The 20,000-nt window shown below is 35.2% G+C and overlaps 1 protein-coding gene across 4 annotated transcripts in view; it reads right to left on the bottom strand.

The window, feature by feature from the left end:
- LOC135216142 (prohormone-4-like) overlaps positions 1-20,000 on the bottom strand; it is a 262,623-nt gene that overhangs the window by 175,225 nt on the left and 67,398 nt on the right. For 2 of the 4 annotated variants that reach the window (XM_064251230.1, XM_064251231.1), the window contains exon 2: positions 10,093-10,164. The exons of the other annotated variants lie outside the window; for them this stretch is intronic. In XM_064251230.1, coding sequence (XP_064107300.1) covers positions 10,093-10,164 — 72 coding nt within the window. The remainder of the gene's footprint in view (positions 1-10,092; positions 10,165-20,000) is intronic. 4 annotated transcript variants of the gene reach the window in all.

Here is a 20,000-nt window from a genome sequence, read left to right as displayed (position 1 = left end):
ATTCTGGAATGATTAGAACCATTGTTTCGGTGGCTATCAATTAAGTCCCTCTGCAGGGCAAAACAGTTTCTTAATGGTTTTTCAACACAAGAGAAAATTGTGTTGTTGTACTGTACAATCCATCAGCTAGAGAGACTAAAGAAACTATTTGACATGAAAAATAAGAAGGCTAAAGTTCAAGACACCATCTTTTCACAGGTAAATAAATTAGTAAGAACCATGATGTATAGAGAGACTTGGAAACTTTGCCAATTTTGCTATATAGAAAGGCACCGAATATTGCCTTCCCGAAGCAAATAATAAACAACAACACTTCACCGAACCTGCGAAAACGAAACCAAAACTAGAAACGTGGCCTGATGACCCTAAATATAAACCAGATCTCGTTAAATAATCTGCGATAGATTACACAAAGCTTTCTCATTATATCCCAAAAGGATTCGCGTCTTGGGAAATCCTATTCCGGATAATTCAAACGTTGCTGTGTCAGGTATATATACAAGCCCTGATTCAAGGGAATTCGGTCAAACGAACTAAGCCTTTGTTTCCTTAGCGGAAGCTTCAGTCAAAGGGTTTTCATATTAGTTTATCCTGGCAAAGCTTTGATCAGAGTAAAATCACGCACAAACACACATACACACAGGCGCAAGTCGGATTGAACTAATAAGACCTTCAGTGATAGGAATATATAAATTACATTGAAAGTCTCTCGCTGATGAATCTATTTTTAGACTCCAGGACGCGCCTCAGACGATGCGAGAAAGGATAAAGCTGTTTTGAATCTTTACATCACAGTTAAATCTTCGCTTGTTATAGTTTATAATCACCCTCACATTTCACATGAAATTAGCATACCTATGTGACATTGTCTTTCATTAAGATTAGTAATCTAAAGATTTTCTGATTTAATATTGCTCGTACAGTATTTCAGCCCCAACATTTCACTGCTTGGTATACATCGGCTTTCAGAAAACAAACTGTGAATAGGGTAGCATGGCTAATAGTCAGATCAAGATACCTTTATACGAAACGCCATATATCACATTCGAGTACTTGGGACTTAAGTCATTCTATAAGTTAAAGAGCCAACAGGTGTACAGTAACTCTTCGTTGAACATTGTACTGAATGCCTTTGAAATGCCTGAGCATGGTAACATAGAATTTGGCTTTGTTTACTGCTATTTACACGTCTGGGCGTCAGAATTGGACAGAGTTGGAGGTCACATCATTATTCATGTGATAAATCTTTCCACGTTTTAAATTTGCATTTCGCACTTGATAAATCTTTTCCAAGTCACTTATATATTTCAGTAGTAAATATAAGCAATCCTTTAATATCCTTTGTTTCATGTTGCATACGATGAATATTTTTATTCAAATTGTAGATTTTAATTGTAAATCTGCCCGATATTCTAAAATTCGAAAATTTCGAGGAAAATATCATAGGCATTTACCATTCTTTATTCCACGCGAAACTTATGAAACATATTTTTAATTAAAGTGTTTACATGAGACCTTCAATGGATATTTTCGATACGGTATATCTGACAGATACTATTAGTTCGACGTTTTCAACGATTTGGTTAACATTAAGTTTTTTTTAATGCTCTAAATCTGTGTTATTTCATATCGTTATAAATTGCAGTACAGAAAGAAATGCTACTTTTTAAACGGATAAGCCATAAGTGTCATAACTTAACATAAGGAAATAATGAAAATTAAATAGTGGAAAAAAATAACAAAATATCACTTGAAATAATTTCTTACGATATGGTGGATTACTGAATGCTAATCAAAATATGTACAAAAAAAAGCGTTCACGCAGGACGAAAATTAAAACGAAAAAGGAATAAGCAATATTACGAAGAAGGAAACCTGCCAACAACATATGACTAGTTTTCGTTGGCTTTACCTCAGTAAATCCTACTGTTGTTGTATAAACAAAATCCGAAAAAAATCCTCTTTAGATGTACGCCGGCGGCAAAGTTATGGGATTTACCTCCACCGGATTTAACACCATGGCACGAGAGGGACTTGACACCTATCAGTCACATGAGTGAAAAGTGCTTTTAAAAATATATAAATTTCAGATTCGAATATGTTTTCCCCAAGGATGTTCATGTGGTGGGACTCATGAGAATAAGCGAGAAGATAAAAACGATATTCAATATTACAAAAGGCAACTCTTCCTTTCTTGCAACGCCCGAATAATAATATAATAATAATAATAATAATAATAATAATAATAATAATAATAATAATAATAATAATAAAACTATATCAATATACGGAACTTTCATTACAAAATACAATTGTCGAAATTATAAAACCAATAAAATTCATGTATTCCGACAAAACGACTGAAGAACACATCTCGATCACAAATTACGAGTTTAATTTTTAAAAAAGGTGGATTACAAGGCATCAAAATTTTTTTTTTGTACCATTTCGCAAAGCTTTGATCCTAAGAACTAATTAACACAGCAAACGATTCGCTGGAACTGAACATATGCTGGGTCTCCTATCAAAGGTGCCACTTGGGGGGGTAATCCGAATTTCAATCCGTATTTTGAAAAAAAAAAAAACGACAGAGGAGGAAAGAGCAGATCAAATTCCTCTTTGAAAACCTCTTCAAAATCTTATAGGTACCATTACGAAAGGAAAATGATCAAGTGTTAACGAGTAATTAAAAATTCAAGTGTGTGTGTACATCATATATATATGTATATATATATATATATATATATATATAGAGAGAGAGAGAGAGAGAGAGAGAGAGAGAGAGAGAGAGAGAGAGAGAGAGAGAGAGAGAGAGAGAGAGATATGTATGTAAATATTCTCTCTCCCTCTTTTTCTTGCTCGATATATATATATACATTTATATTTTCTCTCGTCTTTTCATTAATAATAATTTTTGTTTGTGTAAAAATTCATGATATTAAATTGTATATGCTCCCGTGTTCTTTTCAAAATGCACTGTTTTCTGGAAGAATCACTTGTTTACTGCGGGTATCCTTCAAGGTGTGGCTAGCCTCTGGCGGCTCCTCCTTTCTGTAGAGTGAAAATCGCCCTTATGGCTAATCTGGTAGTGTCAGTTTGTATATTAAGCCTTCTTTTGACTATGTTGTTCTTTGTAAAATCAATTTGCCTCAGTAAAGGGTCCGAACAGGACCGAAAGTACTTGGTTATCTCGCTTTTTCATTTTTTCCTTCGTGGCAAAAAAACCTTTATTTATATATACCTATACTCTATATATATATATATATATATATATATATATATATATATATATATATATATATATATATATATATATATATATAATTGTAGAATAAGTTCCTAATACATTAACGTCAAAAATCCAAAATATAAAACATCTAAAAAATTATGACAATTCCTTTAAATCTGGCAGAAATACTTTCTCAACACAGAATTTCCTTTCGCCATATTAAATCCAAGCATAGCTCCTAAAACAACGAGTAACGATTGGGAAAACAAGCTTCCAGGTTATATAAATATTAGAAAAAAAATCTACTAAAAATGGGGTCATAAATACACATATTCATAAAACAGTCGAAACGGATCAGTTTTCCGTAATGGCAAGGGACACTATCCCTCTCGCTTCCTAGTTGGTTGTGTTTACAGGGAGCGTTCTCTATTCATAAAAGCTTCCATTCACTCACTATTGTTGTTTCGAAAGTCCAACGGGGGGGAGGACAATCGCTACCAGAAATACACCTTGACGGTCATCACCTCCGGAATGACCTATTAGGACTTCAAAGGCACCGCCTATCAAGTACCTCCAATTTTGACGAGTATCAAAAAAAAAAAAAAAAAAAAAATGGGAGGTCTGTTTCCAGCAGAGAATGGAACAGGTACGATGGGAAACATTGTTCCAGGAATGGTCTCGTGGGTTATGAAAAGTTAACAATAAAAATGGGATCCTCAGATAATTAATGAAGGGTACCTAGAATCAAATATAAAAACTTTTTTTTTGAATGTGTGTGTGATTACAATAACATATCAAGTTATCCGGTTCCTGTAAAGTGAAATGATATTAGTAACATGATAAATACATATAATATATATATACACATATATACACATATATGCATACATATATATTTATATATATACATATACATATTTATATATAAGTATATATTCAGTAGCAATATTTGCCTGTGAACAATGCTTCTTGAAGTCCAGAACTAAAGAGTTCAAAAACTTATACAATGTAAAGTATATTTATCAAGGCTCATTGCCGCTACCATTACAATGACTCATTTCAAAAGTTAGGTAATAGCGAAATGAGAGAGAGAGAGAGAGAGAGAATATTATAATGAGAATGCTCAGTGTGTACGTATTTATGTATGTAAATAGAAACGTAAATGAGCAGGTATACGTGTGTATACATCCCCTCCGGTAAATATCTGTTTAAATAAGCATTAATATCCATAAACTTATTTATCTTTCTATGCGCTACGTGCGTCTAATTATCTCATGAGAATAATAAGTACATGTTGACATACACTTCGTTTACTCCGCACTGAAATTTAGTAAATATACTATTCAAAATATCACTTCAGTCACATTAATATTTTTTTGTTCCAACGAATAGTCAAACCCAAACTAAGGAAAAAGACAATTTGCTATTAAGTATTTACGTAATTACAATCGTTGTTTATGAAGTGAAGAGATTATTTAAATATATATATATATATATATATATATATATATATATATATATATATATATATATATATATATATTCCTCAGCCATGAAGAAGTTCTATAATTTGAATAATTCTATACCATAACCCTATCTTATTCAAAAAAAAAAGGAGGAAAGATATAAAAATCCATTCGCAAAATCTCGTTAATTTTTTAGGAACCTAAGTCAATCTGTAAAAAGTGCAGACAAGAGCAGTTTACGTGCTATTGATACATTTAGAATGAACAAGGATTTACTATAGTAGATTCACATTAACTGTGCATCTGATGACTAGGCCAGTCCCTTACGACGCTCCTGATTCGCTGTTGGTAAGCCAATCACAGGGCTGGAAACTCTCAGTCTCTCGAGAGAGTTCACATAGGCAAGATGTATGTTCCTCCTCCCCTGAGAGATGTGTCTTTCAAAAGTATCCCTCAGGAGAGGTGGAACATACATCCTGCCTATGTGAACTCGCGAGAGAGACAGAGTTTCCAGCCCTGTGATTGGCTTATCAACAGCCAATCAGGAGTGTCGTAAGGGACTGGCCCAGACATCAGATGCACAGTTAATGTGAATCTACTATAGTGACTAAATTAGCACATTTTGCCACTGGAACATCGGACAATTTGAACGCTACTCAACGATATCCTATGATTTCTGTTTGATGGGATACTAAACCCTATGCTATACCAAAGAGTACTTTCACCGTCTACGCATATCAATCCGTAACTTAGGTTAATCACGTCTTCATTCCTTTTTTCTATCTCTTGCCTTTTTTTTTCAGTCTCTAAGGACGATTTTAAGTGAGTACTGACGAAGGTAACGTGTAAGCATATTGCAACGTACACTTGATGCGAATGAAAAAGAAAAAAAGAACTGATGAATTTTTTTACCTTTCAAAATATGTCTGTAGTTATGTATGTAAGTATGTATGTACCATGTGAATACAGGCGAGTTATTTATGATGAAAAAATATATATATATATATATATTTAAATATATATACAATTATATGTATATTTATATATATACACATATATTGTATATACATAATATATATATCTACATATACAGATACATATACATTACAATATATATATATATATATATATATATATATATATATAGATATATATATATAGTATATAATATTATATTATATATTTATAATATATAATAATCACTTAGTTAAGAAGATCAAAGCGAAAGACATGACATGTTTCAGTGGCGCATGGAGTTTAGAAAGAAATCTAAAATACGGGGCAAGAGGGGTTCATAAAAGAAACAGGCTGAAATACACAAGACTGGAAAAAAAAAATCATCATGATCTGCAAAGAGTTTTCACTCCGATGCATTCAGCAATGTCATACAATGGTCTGGTGGTCTGTCAGCTCAACAAAACGACAGTAATGGAAAAAAAATATCAGACAGTATATAAAAACAGAAGAGGGACAGGTTGCATGGCAGGGTTGGAGGGTCTCGACTTTTGCTCATAACAGGACAGAGGACCGTTAGGTTAAAAAATAAGTTCTCAGAATCAGTCCAAAGCATTCACTGAGGTTCAACTAATGATGTCAGCCAATTAGTTCTGCATTCCTGAATTCGCCACGGCCTGACAGTGAAGCAGGTTGGAAACATCATCATAACAACTATTGGCAAACATTCAAAGAAAATAAAAAGAACAATACCGTGCTCTATTATCAACTTCTCGACTTCCGTAGCAAGTCTCAAGTTAAGAGGGAGGGTCTACTGCTTCTATTAACAATATCTATTTATCTAATCACATCTGGGGAGACGTTATTGCAGTTACTGAAGGGGAAAAAAATAGCTATAATCTTTAAGGGTGAGGCGGGCCGTTGTAAAGAACTATATACATGACCGCACAGCAAGTGACTAATTCTACGCTGGGATCTAATCTCTGGGAGTCATTTTGGTTTTACACACTACCTTTCATCAACTTTAGAGGGGCAGGGATTTCATTCTAGCGGGGATTTAGTGGGGTGAGGGGGGAGGGCATGGGTTGGTTGGTCATTTAGCGGGTGAGGGGATCATCAGATGATGCTCCGAGGGGCGGGGGACGGGAGGGTATGAGGGCATAGCCATACTTTAGAAGGAGGGTTAACTAAACAAAATAGTCTTAGAGCAAAGTTTGTATCACAAGTTTTAGGGGGTTGGGTGGGTTTAGACGGGAAGGACCCAGACAAAGTCTTATGAGTAATGCTTTCTCTTTAAATAAAACCTCGTATGAACAGGCTTTGTGTTATCAACAGGCACAATCATCAAGCAAGTTAGCATTTGAAACCTTTTCTTCTCAAGGTTGTTTACAACATAACCGATTGTTAGACAGGCAAACTGTGTGGATAAAAGCACCCAGCCTTTATCCACCTCCTCTACCTCCACCTCCTCCTCCACCTCCTCCTCCTCCTCCTCTCAGTTTGGATAATGATACTCTTAACCTTGGATTACCCTGGGTGATGGTGACAACGACGATGGTGATGATAGTTTAATGACTCGGAAAGCGACTGCAAGTAACCAGTTCCTTTTCAGGTGACGTCTATATAACACCCTGCTCCATCCTCAGTGACACTTTGTTCCTTCGTTTATGCCGTTTCTTTCGCAAACTACTTTTTACGGACACATTTTGCAAGGTAAAAGCGTCATTAGTTTTCAGACTAATACTTTTGGTGTTACGCGTAGTTTTCAGTTCTTTATTTCTTTATTTATTTATCTCTTTATTGCATGGAATCGTGAACGCAAAGTGACAACTTTTGATTATCTTGTTCTTTTTTTATTTTATTTTGAAAATAAAATTTATAAAATGACACATTTTGGTCCCCCACACTACTCTTATCATATATACTTTTGCTTTTTTGTACATTACCTAAAACTCACCAGAATCTAAATTTTCTTCAGTCTCTCTCTCTCTCTCTCTCTCTCTCTCTCTCTCTCTCTCTCTCTCTCTCTCTCTCTCTCTCTCTCGTCATAATTATTATTGGAAATAAATTATTCTTTACCTATCGACAAACATACAGTTTTACTAAAAGGATTACCTCAAGCTCTATCAAACTGCAAGTTGCAATATGCTCCTAATATTCGCTCTAAGACACCATTCTATTCGTCATATAGTGATAATATAAATTTTACAAATAGTATATATTCTAAACTTGTACAAACCAATCCTGAAGAATCACAACGAACTGCACACAAACAAGATAGAACTTTGTTTTCACGTACACTACAACATGCATAAACATTGACATACAGATGTTTGTTCAGTCATACATGCTGCCAAAACATAAATGAAAACAAACTGTTATCGCACGCAATCTCAAATATACGCATACAATACTGACAAGTAACAATCAAACCTTTGCAAGGAATACTTTTGCAAGAAAACATGAGCGCCATTCAATGCACTCACAAATGCACACGCCGGATATAAATACATTTAAGCCCTCACATGGAACTCGATCGTCCGCGCATGCGCTTTCAGGTAAGAACTTGATCAAGCACACAAATATTTAGGCTTCAGTGGTCCTTAATATTCAGCTGTCAATCAGAGATTAACTGAATCAATCAACCAACACTTAATGGCCTTGTCTGAATTGTTTGTTTGAATGGTGTTTTTACGTTGCATGGAACCAGTATGGTTATTCTGCAACGGGACCAACGGCTTTACGTGACTTCCGAACCACGTCGAGATTGAACTTCTATCACCAGAAATACACATCTTTCACACCTCAATGTAATGCCCGAGAATCGAACTCGCGGCCACCGAGGTGGCAGGCCAAAACCGGCCTTGTCTGGAGGAATAGGAAATGTAAACAAAACCATTTCTCGCAGAAACAATTAGAAGTCGAATTGTTTTGGTTTTCGCTTGTTCGTGGTTGCCGTAAATCACAAAGAATTCCAAAATTCCAATTCCAATTCCAATTCCAAGTGGATGCTGACTGCAGCCCAAATGGAAACATTCTTCGTCACTGGGATGTCGCAGCGTCTTATAACAGTCACAAATAGTTTAAGTTGTTTCATATCCCAATACAGGTTTTTGGTGGCCAAAAGTGGATTCAAAATTCATTTCTCAACTTTTTTGACAAAATATGTGAGAGGCAGTGAATCCAAATATCATTATTTCTCTCTTTTTCTAGTCTCCTTAAGAACCCAGGGTATGATTTTCATACTCGTAACCAGCCTCTTTGCTGTAAGCCGATATCGATATCAAAACAGAAAAACTTAAAATTAAAGTGATTCGAAATAAAAAATAAAAACCGAGTTTTATTGAATTTTCCGCTGATTATAGTCACTCTTCCATATTGTTATGTCTCTTAGTATATTATAACGAAATAGAAAAAAAATAATAATCGCAAGCTCATAGCTACACTTAGTCAAGTGTGTATTTCATAAAAAATAAACTTAATGATAACAATACTGGAAAACTACACAAGTTGACACTCGATCGCATCTTTATATTGTATATGCAAAAATATTTATTAAAAAATTTCTCTTTACATGACTTTTTTTATATGAAATGGAAAGCATTTGATATTGAAAACTTCTCTCCCATTAAAAAAAATATATTTTGGAAATGACAAAATTAATTTCAAACTCTTGATTACTAACAATCATCAAAGACCATATGCTTTCATTAAAAAAAAATTATGAATGGTGAATTAAAAACAGATTTAAAAGCCTTACCAAATAAATATTTCTGTTTGGTTTTAATGAATGAAGTGTCGTCAAAAAACATTATGTGCATCAGCTGGTCAAAATAATATGGATATTTTTGTTCAGTTCGATATAAACATTTTAGCTCAATTATTTCAAATAGAAAAATATGCTGTCATATAATTAAGGCAAAATATGAACTTTATCAAAGATCTTTCAAACCTCCTGTGTATAACCTTAAATGAGCTTTTAGACGGAAAATGAATATTCTTAATAAAATTTAACACACGGGAAAAGAATTCAGAAAAAGATATTACGAATCAAAATTACACTTATAGGAAAAAATCTGACAGACAACGAACTTCAATCTAAAATTAATTACAACCGAATCAGATCATTCTAAAAAAAAAAAAAAAAAAAAAAAACACTTGCAGCCCGAAAAACACATGAATGAGGATGCTTTTAAGTCCTCCAGTAATCGGCAACGGGTCGCAATGAACCCCGAAACGCAGGGATGAATTCATGAATGTGTTAATGAAAACCGTAACTCGAAACATGGCCAACGCTGACCTTCCAGCTAAGAGGAGGGTTACGCACTGAGGGCCTTGGGATCAGCCAGGGCATCCAAGGTTATCCGTTTTCTATCAATGCAAGCGGACAGGGACAAAAATGTATACATACAGACAGACACCTAGAGAGACAGACCAACTAACCTGCCATGCGGTCGTGCGGGTTGGACAAAAGGTAGAGGAGGTACGGTCCGCTAAGGTGCCCGCCACCCATACCTGAGGAGGGAGAGAGAGAAACAAAGATTAGCTTTTTTTTCTTTTTTTTAAATCTCATATCACACTTAAGGTGAAAAATTACAAGAAAATATCCTAATTTTAGTTTTCGCTGTAGTAAAAACCTGCCACATTTAAGGGGAAAAAAAGTTTTATTATAGTAAAAAACCTGCTAATTTCACATCTGTGCGTTTTGCTCCTATGGAATGGAATGAAGTATAAAATTTTGGACAAATGCCAAGCGCTTGGACCCATGTGGAAGGGAAAAGAGATACACGGATTAGGTATTTTTTTAATTTAAAGCTTTAAATTTAAGATAAAAAATTTAAAAAAAAATCTTATTTGTAGTTTTTACTATAGAAAAATCCTACAACCATCACACCCGTGCTTGTTTGTTTGTTTGTTTGTATGGTGTTTTTACGTTGCATGGAACCAGTGGTTATTTAGATACAGGACTAACGGCTTTATGTTACTTCCGAACCACGTCGAGAGTGATGAACTTCTATCCCCAGAATTACACATCTTTGATCCTTCAATGGAATGTCCGAGAAATCACAATGGTGCGTTTTGCTTCTATGAGATAGAATGAGATAGAATTTAGGTCAAAGGCCAAGCGGTTGAAGGAAAGAAAAAGAGAAAAGAGTAAAAAATAAAAGATACTAAATTTAGTTATCATAGTCAAACTCTGCCAACATGATATCCATGCGTTTTGCTTCTATGGAATCGAATGAAATAAAGAATTTAGGACAAATGCCAAGCGCTTGGACTTACGAGGTTATTCAGCGCTGAAATGGAAATTGAGAATGAAAAGGTCTGACAGGTGTAAACGGAGGAAAAACTTCCCATTGCAATATGAAACAATTCTCAGGGAAGGTGAAAAGTAAAATGGAAGGAGGGGAATATGATGGAAGTCCAGTAAAAATAATGAAAGAGGTTGGAGCTAGGGGCCGAAGGGGCATTGCAAAGAACCCTAAGTGATGCTTATAGTGTACCCCAGCCCACCCCCCCACCGGGTTAAATTAAATTTTTACAACAGTAGAAACTTGGCAACACCACACACGTGCGATTGCTGCTATGGTCCCTCAGACAACAGAAACGAAATCTATTTCCTATAACTGTCAAAATGCTAGCCATTTTATCAACTGTATTTCCTATAACTCAAAAAGCTAGCCTTTTTTTTCAACTGTATTTCCTATACCTGTCAAAAAGCGAGCCATTTTTGTCAACTGTATTTCCTATAACTCTCAAAAAGTTAGCCATTTTTGTCTACTGTTTTTCCTATTACTGTCAAAAAGCGAGCCCTTTTTGCCAACCGTATTTCGTATAACTCTTAAAAAGCTAGCCATTTTTGTCAATTGTTTATTGAAAAATAACTGACACTGCAATGCATAAGGTCAAAACACCAATGAACCTAAATTACATTAACTAAAATACTAATTCCAAGTTGCCATCAAAACACCAAACCAAACACAGAAATTATTTGTAAACAAACAATTACTCGTAAGCACCTTAATACTATCAAAGGTCAAACAAACGCGCCACAGCTGTTAATAACTTATAAACATGAATCATAACAGTTAACGACGTAATAAAACATGGATATCATAATATCAATTGTCACAAATATTCATTACGATGACTTTCCTGGTGAAAAATAAACATACTGAAATATATTTGACAAACAACTATGCAAATGTAAATAAGTGAAATCCGTTATTATGGAGATATAAAGGCTATCAAGTAAGAGACTAAAAGAAGGAATGCTGTAAATGAAGATACTATGTCATAAAACAATCAACATTTATGTATTGGAGTTAAAATTACTGAGAAAAAAGGTCTGAGTAGCAAATACTAATGAAAAAAATCATCTATTCTGTTAAGGAATCACTCATAGGAACATTAATATACAAGACTGGAACATAAAGAAGAAACTAACACTGTTCCAATTTTAATCATCGAAGAAAATGAACACGAGTCAATTCGAGAGGTATAAAATGATTCCCAACGTTCGCTTTAGAAATCAAAACAGATTGCAGAGGTACCAAAGTTAATATGAAAAGAACTTCAGTAAACATCAAAAGGACGTAGGTTCGAATCAAAAGACCACGAGTTAAAATCAATTTAACTTAATCGCAATAAGTTCAAGTTTCAGGTGAAAGAATGGTAAACTTAGATGCCAAAGGTGGAATCCAAAGGAACGGAATCCAAACCTGGAATTCAAATCAACAGATTCCAAAAACGCCAGAGCACGAACGAAAACAAGGGACTCCAAAGATTTCTAATTAGGAACGGTGATTAGAAATCGTGTGATTCAAAGACAATTTGGAGCAGCCAGGCTTTTTGACGGAGGAAAAATCACCGACAACTCATCTCTTGACTGAAACAGAAACAAAAAGAAGGGAAAATTGAATGAGTTCTCACCTAAACAGGATCTACAGGCTCGCCCTTTGAAGGAAAGAAAGTTATAGGACTCAGGAATTAGAAAACTGTAAGAAAGTGCCAAGAGGTACATTTACCTTCTTAGATCATAAAAGTGGGTAACCTTTAAGACGCACAAAGGTCAACTCGTTTGTCCGCTAAAATAAAATGAAAAATAAACACGCTGATAACAGATGATAATTAAAAATTAACCATTTACCAACCCTAAAAGGTATGGGTCCCAGTCTTGATCAGGTCAAGTGGAATAATTTCAAATATATATATAAATATATGTATGTATATATATATATATATATATATATATATATATATATATATATATATTGTGTCTGTTCTTCAGCCACAAATTTATTCATTACAATTAACCACTAATAAGATGAGGTACGACTACCATTTAGCGACTCACTCAGGCTTCATCAAATTCATTGTGTTCATAAATTATTTATTACTATGTGTAACAACGATACTTCCCGAATAATGAACTCCACGTTTAGACTTTCCGTCGTCCAGCCTGGGGTCAACTTCCGTAAACACTGGGAACTAAATAACAAGGCAGATTGGAGGTACTAAATACGTTTAGGCTCACGGACATTTATGTAAACATATAAAAATGATGTTAATGTAATTTCTTATAGTGTGGGTACACTAGTATTTCAATTAATAGATTGGTGGAGTTTAAAAAAGTTCCCTTAGATTAATAATTAAGAAATGTGACAGGTTATAAATTATTCATTTACTACGGATGATTATATTAATATATATTTATATAGGATATATATATTATATATCTATATATATATATATATATTATATAGGTATTTGAAAAACAATTTCAAACGTCCCTTCACTACTACCCATTCATACTCTACGAGTATATTGCATAAAATATTTGACAAAGCCTGGATAGGCCCAAGGCTACCTCATTTCAGAGGCGTCGTTTTTTCTGGATGTTTCCATAACCAAATTTAATTACAGGTGCCACTGTAATTAAAGTTATTCACTAAATATTCATTTCCAAGATGTCTCACCATCTTACGTGAATGGAGCGCTAACTAGTGTGCTGTGTATTAACATAAAAAAAAAATGAAGTGGCTGTAATTACATGCACTTTCAGTCTTGTGCCACACGACAAAACTAGACATGAGCGTCGGGGAACCAGAATATCACCGCGTGACGCTGTGACGTCAAGAATACGTGCTTCGCGGCGTCAATGACATTCAGTCTTATTGAATACGGTCCATCGAGGAGCCTAAAGATAGTAGAAGAAGACAGGGACGCGGCAAAGGAATGGCGTCACTTATTCACTCGGTCGAGTCTTCATCGTGACGTCATCCGAGTGGGGATAGGATGCTCTTTCTATGACAATGTCTTTTATGGTATTATTGCATTATGATGGTTTCGGTGAATGAATGTCTACCACAGAGAACCCATAAGACGTAGACACACACTCACACACAAACACACAAACATACAGGCACACACATAGATACATACACATACACACACACACACACACACACACACACACATATTTATATATTATATATATATATATATATATATATATAGATATATAATATTATATATATATAGAGATATATATATGAGAGTTTTGGAATATAAATACCTAAATTGAACAGTTAATATATATGTACAATATCTATGTATATTATACATATGTACACACATACATACATACTATATATTTACACACACACATAATATATGTATATATATACATATATATAATTATAATTTTATACGCACAAACACACACACACACAGACATATTCACACAAAGTCTACTCCGGAAAAAGTCTTAATGATAAGAAACACTACAAAATATCATTCCTTTTCTCAATTAATTACATACATTTCTTTGGGAAACTGAGCAATGAGGTCATTTAAGGCCGAAATGGCAGGTAATCTATTCCAGTGTCCCTCACTTTGCGGTCAGGAGAAATCAAAATAAGTCCATATAAATGCAACATACCTTTAGAATAAATGATTCAGTGGATATGACCCTAGACAGTTAAAACTATTAACACATTTTTTAAAGACTGGTCAGTGGCCAAGAAATAACATTAACCTTTAGAAATAAACCATGTCACTGATGAATAGCATTCGAAATAACGTTATATTTCTTAAGAAAAAAAATACCGGGTCAGGTGCTTTGCGCTAACAAGACTTTTACGCAAAGAAAACTCATAATCACATGAGTCAGTAAAATGGGAAAAAAAATCCACAAGGAGAGCCGTGCAGGTCATCGAAAACTTTCTGCTGTATATATTTTAAATAAAATCAAAGAGGCATACTACTGTGGATTTACTTTCCCAAGTTTTTCACGAATACCACAACCTCTGGGCCAAAAAAAGGTTCACCTGTTCCTGGCATGTGATAATTGCCTCTTTTTTTTTTTTTTAACTTGTTCCTAAGTTCGAATGCGCTCTTGTTTTCATCCCAGAAAGTGTAATGCGAATTTCCTCTACTGTTTACGAGTTCTTTTGAAACGGCCCAAGATCACATTCTGTATTCTATCTGTCCAAATAGTATTTTATATTGAACTTTATAATATATATATAATATATATATATATATATATATATGTGTGTGTGTGTGTGTGTGTGTGTGTGTGTGTGTGTGTGTGTGTGTGTGTGTATGCTTATAATCACTTTAACACGTGATTCATTTATCACACATATCCCCTGGTGAAAAATAAGAGGCTGGCTGTAGGTCCTGACCGGTTTCGACTTTATTTCCGAGCCATATACATATGCAGTAGACAGGCTCGCGCGATTTTAAAGTTGAATAATGTCTAAAATCCTCTGAAAACTTATGGAGAGCATTAGGATGTCCTGGTCTTCATTTGATACACTACGACTAATATTAATCTTGACAAAAGGGAAGTAAACTGCCATTGCGGCTCATCATATTCAAAAGCCGAATTGGAGAATTAATCACTAATTAGCCCTCAAATAGGTGTCGTGACCAGGCCTTCATTAATGATTAGGGAAATTACCCACAAAGCCTTACACAAACATTACTTTTGCGTTAATCGAAAAGAAAAATGTGTCACAATAGCGAACTGGTTAATGACCAGGGCTTAATTTGATCCAAAGGTAATGTAGACTTTAATTAGGCTTGACGTCACCCATATGCATGCCTCATTTGATAGCATTTACACAAAACATTATTAAGTCTCTCTTCGTGTTAGGCATAAGTAAAATACACATCAGACCCTCTTCAGAATCCCTCTCTCTCTTCCCCTCACGCAGTACAAAAGCAACAGATAACTATTCATTATCGTCCTCTAGAGTTTCTGCATGTATGTATATGTACATATTTATAAATAGTAAATAAATATGGGTAGTATGCAGAGTAGAGACACAGGGATATTCAGTGTTACTTTGGGCGGGGGTGGGGGGTCCAGGGTGGTGGGTGAAGCGTGCTAAGTTAGGTTAGGAAGGTAATGTCTAGTTAGGTCACGAAAGGTTAGGATTTTGTCAAAATTACCCTTGTCTCTCTAATCTACATCCGGTCCATGAATATAATTATAAATAAATATAATATATATAAATATATATAATATAATATATATATATATATATAATGATATATATATATCTATATATATATATATATACATGCACAGAGAGAGAGAGAGAGAGCAGAGAGAGAGAGAGAGAGAGAGAGAGAGAGGACTATATGAAATTCATAGGAACGAACTCCCAAAGAAGTACAATTAAGAAGGCAAAAAAAAAAAGATTAAAAAAACGGGAAACTTGAACAATTAAGAAAGAAAAGAAATATGAAATGCAGGGAACTTGGAAGGGAATGCGAGAACTTTCAAAACCAAAAACATCTTCCCCTGCCGTCTCTTCTTTCCTTCTTTAGGACGGCTCTTCATCGCATAACTTAACTTGCGCCTTCAAGTCAGAGGTCGGAGGTCATACTAAAGTCATTAAGGATGTTTTCTTCTGTAAAAGAACTTCCATTAGAATGGTTGACCCATTACCTCTGGGTCTTGGGTAGACCTTAACAGCTTTAGGCTTTCGGTTGACCTAAAGATCTTTAGGTCTTTGGTTGACCTAAAGAGCTTTAGCTCTTGAGCTGACCTAAAGAGCTTTAGGTCTTGGGTTGACCTAGCTCTTTAGGTCTTGGGTTGACCTAAAGAGCTTTAGCTCTTGGGTTGACCTAAAGAGCTTTAGGTCTTGGGTTGACCTAAACAGCATTAGGCCTTCGGTTGACCTGAAGATCTTTAGGTATTGGGTTGACCTAAAGATCTTTAGGTCTTGGGTTGACCTAAACAGCTTCAGATCTTCGGTTGACTTAACGAGCTTTAGTTCCTGGGTTGACCTAAAGAGCTTTAGGTCTTTGATTGACCTAAAGAACTTTAGGTCTTTGATTGACCTAAAGAGCTTTAGGTCTTTGATTGACCTAAAGAGTTTTAGGTCTCGGCTTGACCTAAAGAGCTTTAGCTCTTGAGCTGACCTATAAAGGATCTTACTTCAAGATAATTTGGTTATACGGTTCCTTTATTCCTGAATGTTAACGCATGCTCTTAGCGAAAGTAATTCCAGTTTTCTTTGCATAAATAGCATTTACTTTGACCCATTACTCGTTAACTATTTTTCTTAAATTAAATTACCTACAGCATAATAAACGTTTGTTTCTTTTCTAAAATTGTCATGCGTTTATCCTTATCAGTTTCTATTGGAGTTTATATCATTACAGCTGATATTTTTATGCACGAAAATAGGCGATAGTGCACTGTAAATTCTACAATCAAAATATTACTTCTAGCCATAAAAAATGAATGTATTTTTATTATTTTACGCCAGTGTTATGTTATACCAAAACCACGAAAGAATAAAACAACCAAAATACAAATTGCCTCCGGCATAATTCTTTATCTTGCGGCAAAAACATATGTGTTAAAAAAAAAGCCAAGTAAAATAAGCCTAACATGGCTCCCGAGAGAAGACCTCTGAGCCACAAAAAGAAGCTTTTTTTTCTGTAAACCATTTTTTAATGTCCTTTTTCTCTGTCCCTCGGGAGGATGCGGGAATTGGACAAAAAAAAATTGTAATACGCAAAACAAAATTCTATTTAAATATTATTTTTATTCTTTAACATACGAGGCAGAATCATGATATGTAACAATAACAAGTTTAATTTATTAAAAATTCCATGATAGCATGAAATTATATAATCAGGCTACACCCCACTAAAGACAGTTCCACCGCCCCCCCCCCCCCCCCACAGCATACTTAAGCCCCAGAATCTTCCCAATTATTTCAGTAAATAAAACCTATTCACATGGAACAAGCACACCAAAGGGGCCAATGACTTGAGATCCAAGCTTGCAAAGAATGTTGGTTTCAACCTCCCGCCGCAGACCCCACACTGCAGCAGTAACTGATCATGATACAGATCCAGTGATTTTTCATCGGCCTTGGGAAGACGCGAACCCGCGACATCTGAGTGGCATTTCACGACACTAACCAATATATACCAATGGACCACCAAAACAACGAATGTTAATACATATAGGGCATTACGTCTTATCTTGAATAAACAAGCATAACCAATCATCATACAAGAAGGCAGTCATAAGGTTACAGTACACAGGAAAAGATGTTCCTGATTCCGTCACTATAACTTCTGTAATAAGTACAAAACTCATTGGCTGAAGCCTCCTATTGGAGTGAACCTTGTTGAAAATGACCCAGAAGACTATTCTTAACTAGTATTTTAAAACACAAGACTACCTGGGGTGGCGACGGGGCGAGGGGGTGGAATAATAAAAAAAACTACGCTTCAAGTAATTTTCTTACTTAGATCAAGTTCCCAGGATTCTGCCGAAATTCATAATACAGAATAATATTCAAACTAGATAGACTAATGGCGCGCTTACCATTATCTCTAGAAGTACATAAATTCGTGCAGAAAATCTAGCACCCCTTTAAAAGAATATGACTTTTATTTTTCAAAGGCAACACACCTCCAATAATGTTAGCACCAACATCTTGTCGTATTAATGTGATGAGAATCCAAAATGATTTACCATTTCAAAGACATTACTGTTTCTTCTTTACCTCCCTCAATCGCGAGTTACATCAGAGAGAAGTGTACAAAGCTAAATGAATGAAGTCCCAATTAATGAAATAACTGCTTAATTGTAGTACAAAGTTAAAACAGTATCAGAAGATCTTAATGGAAAACAAGTTGATCTGTCAACATAAAATGACAAGCCAGGGCTTCCTAAATATTACGAGTAGAATACGTCTTCCACGCATCGTTTATTTACGAGCATGGTGATTTGATGCCTGTAACTACAATTAGATGGGACAGATGATTTTAGAATAGAGGACAACAGGTCAGAGGTGAATGATAAGGTGAAAGGGATAAAGAAATAATTAATAGAAATAATTTAGAACCCATGTGTAAAAGACGAAGTGGAGTGAAACTAAGAAAATATCAGCCACTACTAAAGAGAGCAAAATAAATGAATAAATAAACAAATAAAATAAAAAGACACATACACAAAGAAAAGTCAGTAAGTCTCACGACCAAAAATAAGACGAAACATGGGATTCTGCGAGTGTCTCAACATCATTGGCCTGTAAGATGAAAAGTTCTCTTCTTGAAGGCTGAGAGTGACAGCTTGATAGCCGAGCAGAATATAATGGCATTGTTCATGACAGCCCAACACTTTTAAAAATCAGCTTTCTTTATAGTAAAATAAAATGCAGAACGAAAAACTCTACTCTTCATGATATCCCAGAACGAAATCTCGTGAATACATATCTGAAATGAAGAGAACCTTGTCTAAGGTTAAATCCCACAGTTGAGTTAAATTGAGTTGAATATAGAATTTTGGCCAAAGGCCGAGCACTGGGACCTATGAGGTCATTCAGCGCTGAAATGGAAACTGACAGTAAAAGGTTTGGAAGGTGTAAGAGGAGGAAAACCTCAAAGCAGTTGCACTATGAAGCAATTGTTAGGAGAGGGTGGAAAGTAAGATGGAAGAAAGAGAATATGAACGAAGGTGCAGTGAAAGGAACGAAAGTTGCTGCAGCTAGGGGCCGAAGCCACGCTGCAAAGAACTTAAAGTAATGTCTACAGTGCACCGCATGAGGTCGCCACTGACAGCGCTACCTCCCCTACGGGGTAAATCCCACAGGTATGTCATTAAAAAAAGCCTTCTCCCTACTTCTTCCTTCTCGCTGCATCTTAAGCATCAGGGGATCTTTCAGTCTTTATCAAAGTTACCTCGCAGATAACGACCACTTACTCGAAATAATGGGAACTCTATTCTCATCGCTGTGAAGAACCTTGCATGCCACAAGAGGAGCTCCCTCCCTGCCTGCCTTCCTTCCTTTGGGACTATGCTTGAA

Source organism: Macrobrachium nipponense, chromosome 6, assembly GCF_015104395.2.
Source record: "Macrobrachium nipponense isolate FS-2020 chromosome 6, ASM1510439v2, whole genome shotgun sequence".
Lineage (NCBI taxonomy): Eukaryota > Metazoa > Arthropoda > Malacostraca > Decapoda > Palaemonidae > Macrobrachium > Macrobrachium nipponense.
Note: the sequence above shows the minus strand (reverse complement) of the source record. Positions and strands in the feature narration are given on the sequence as shown.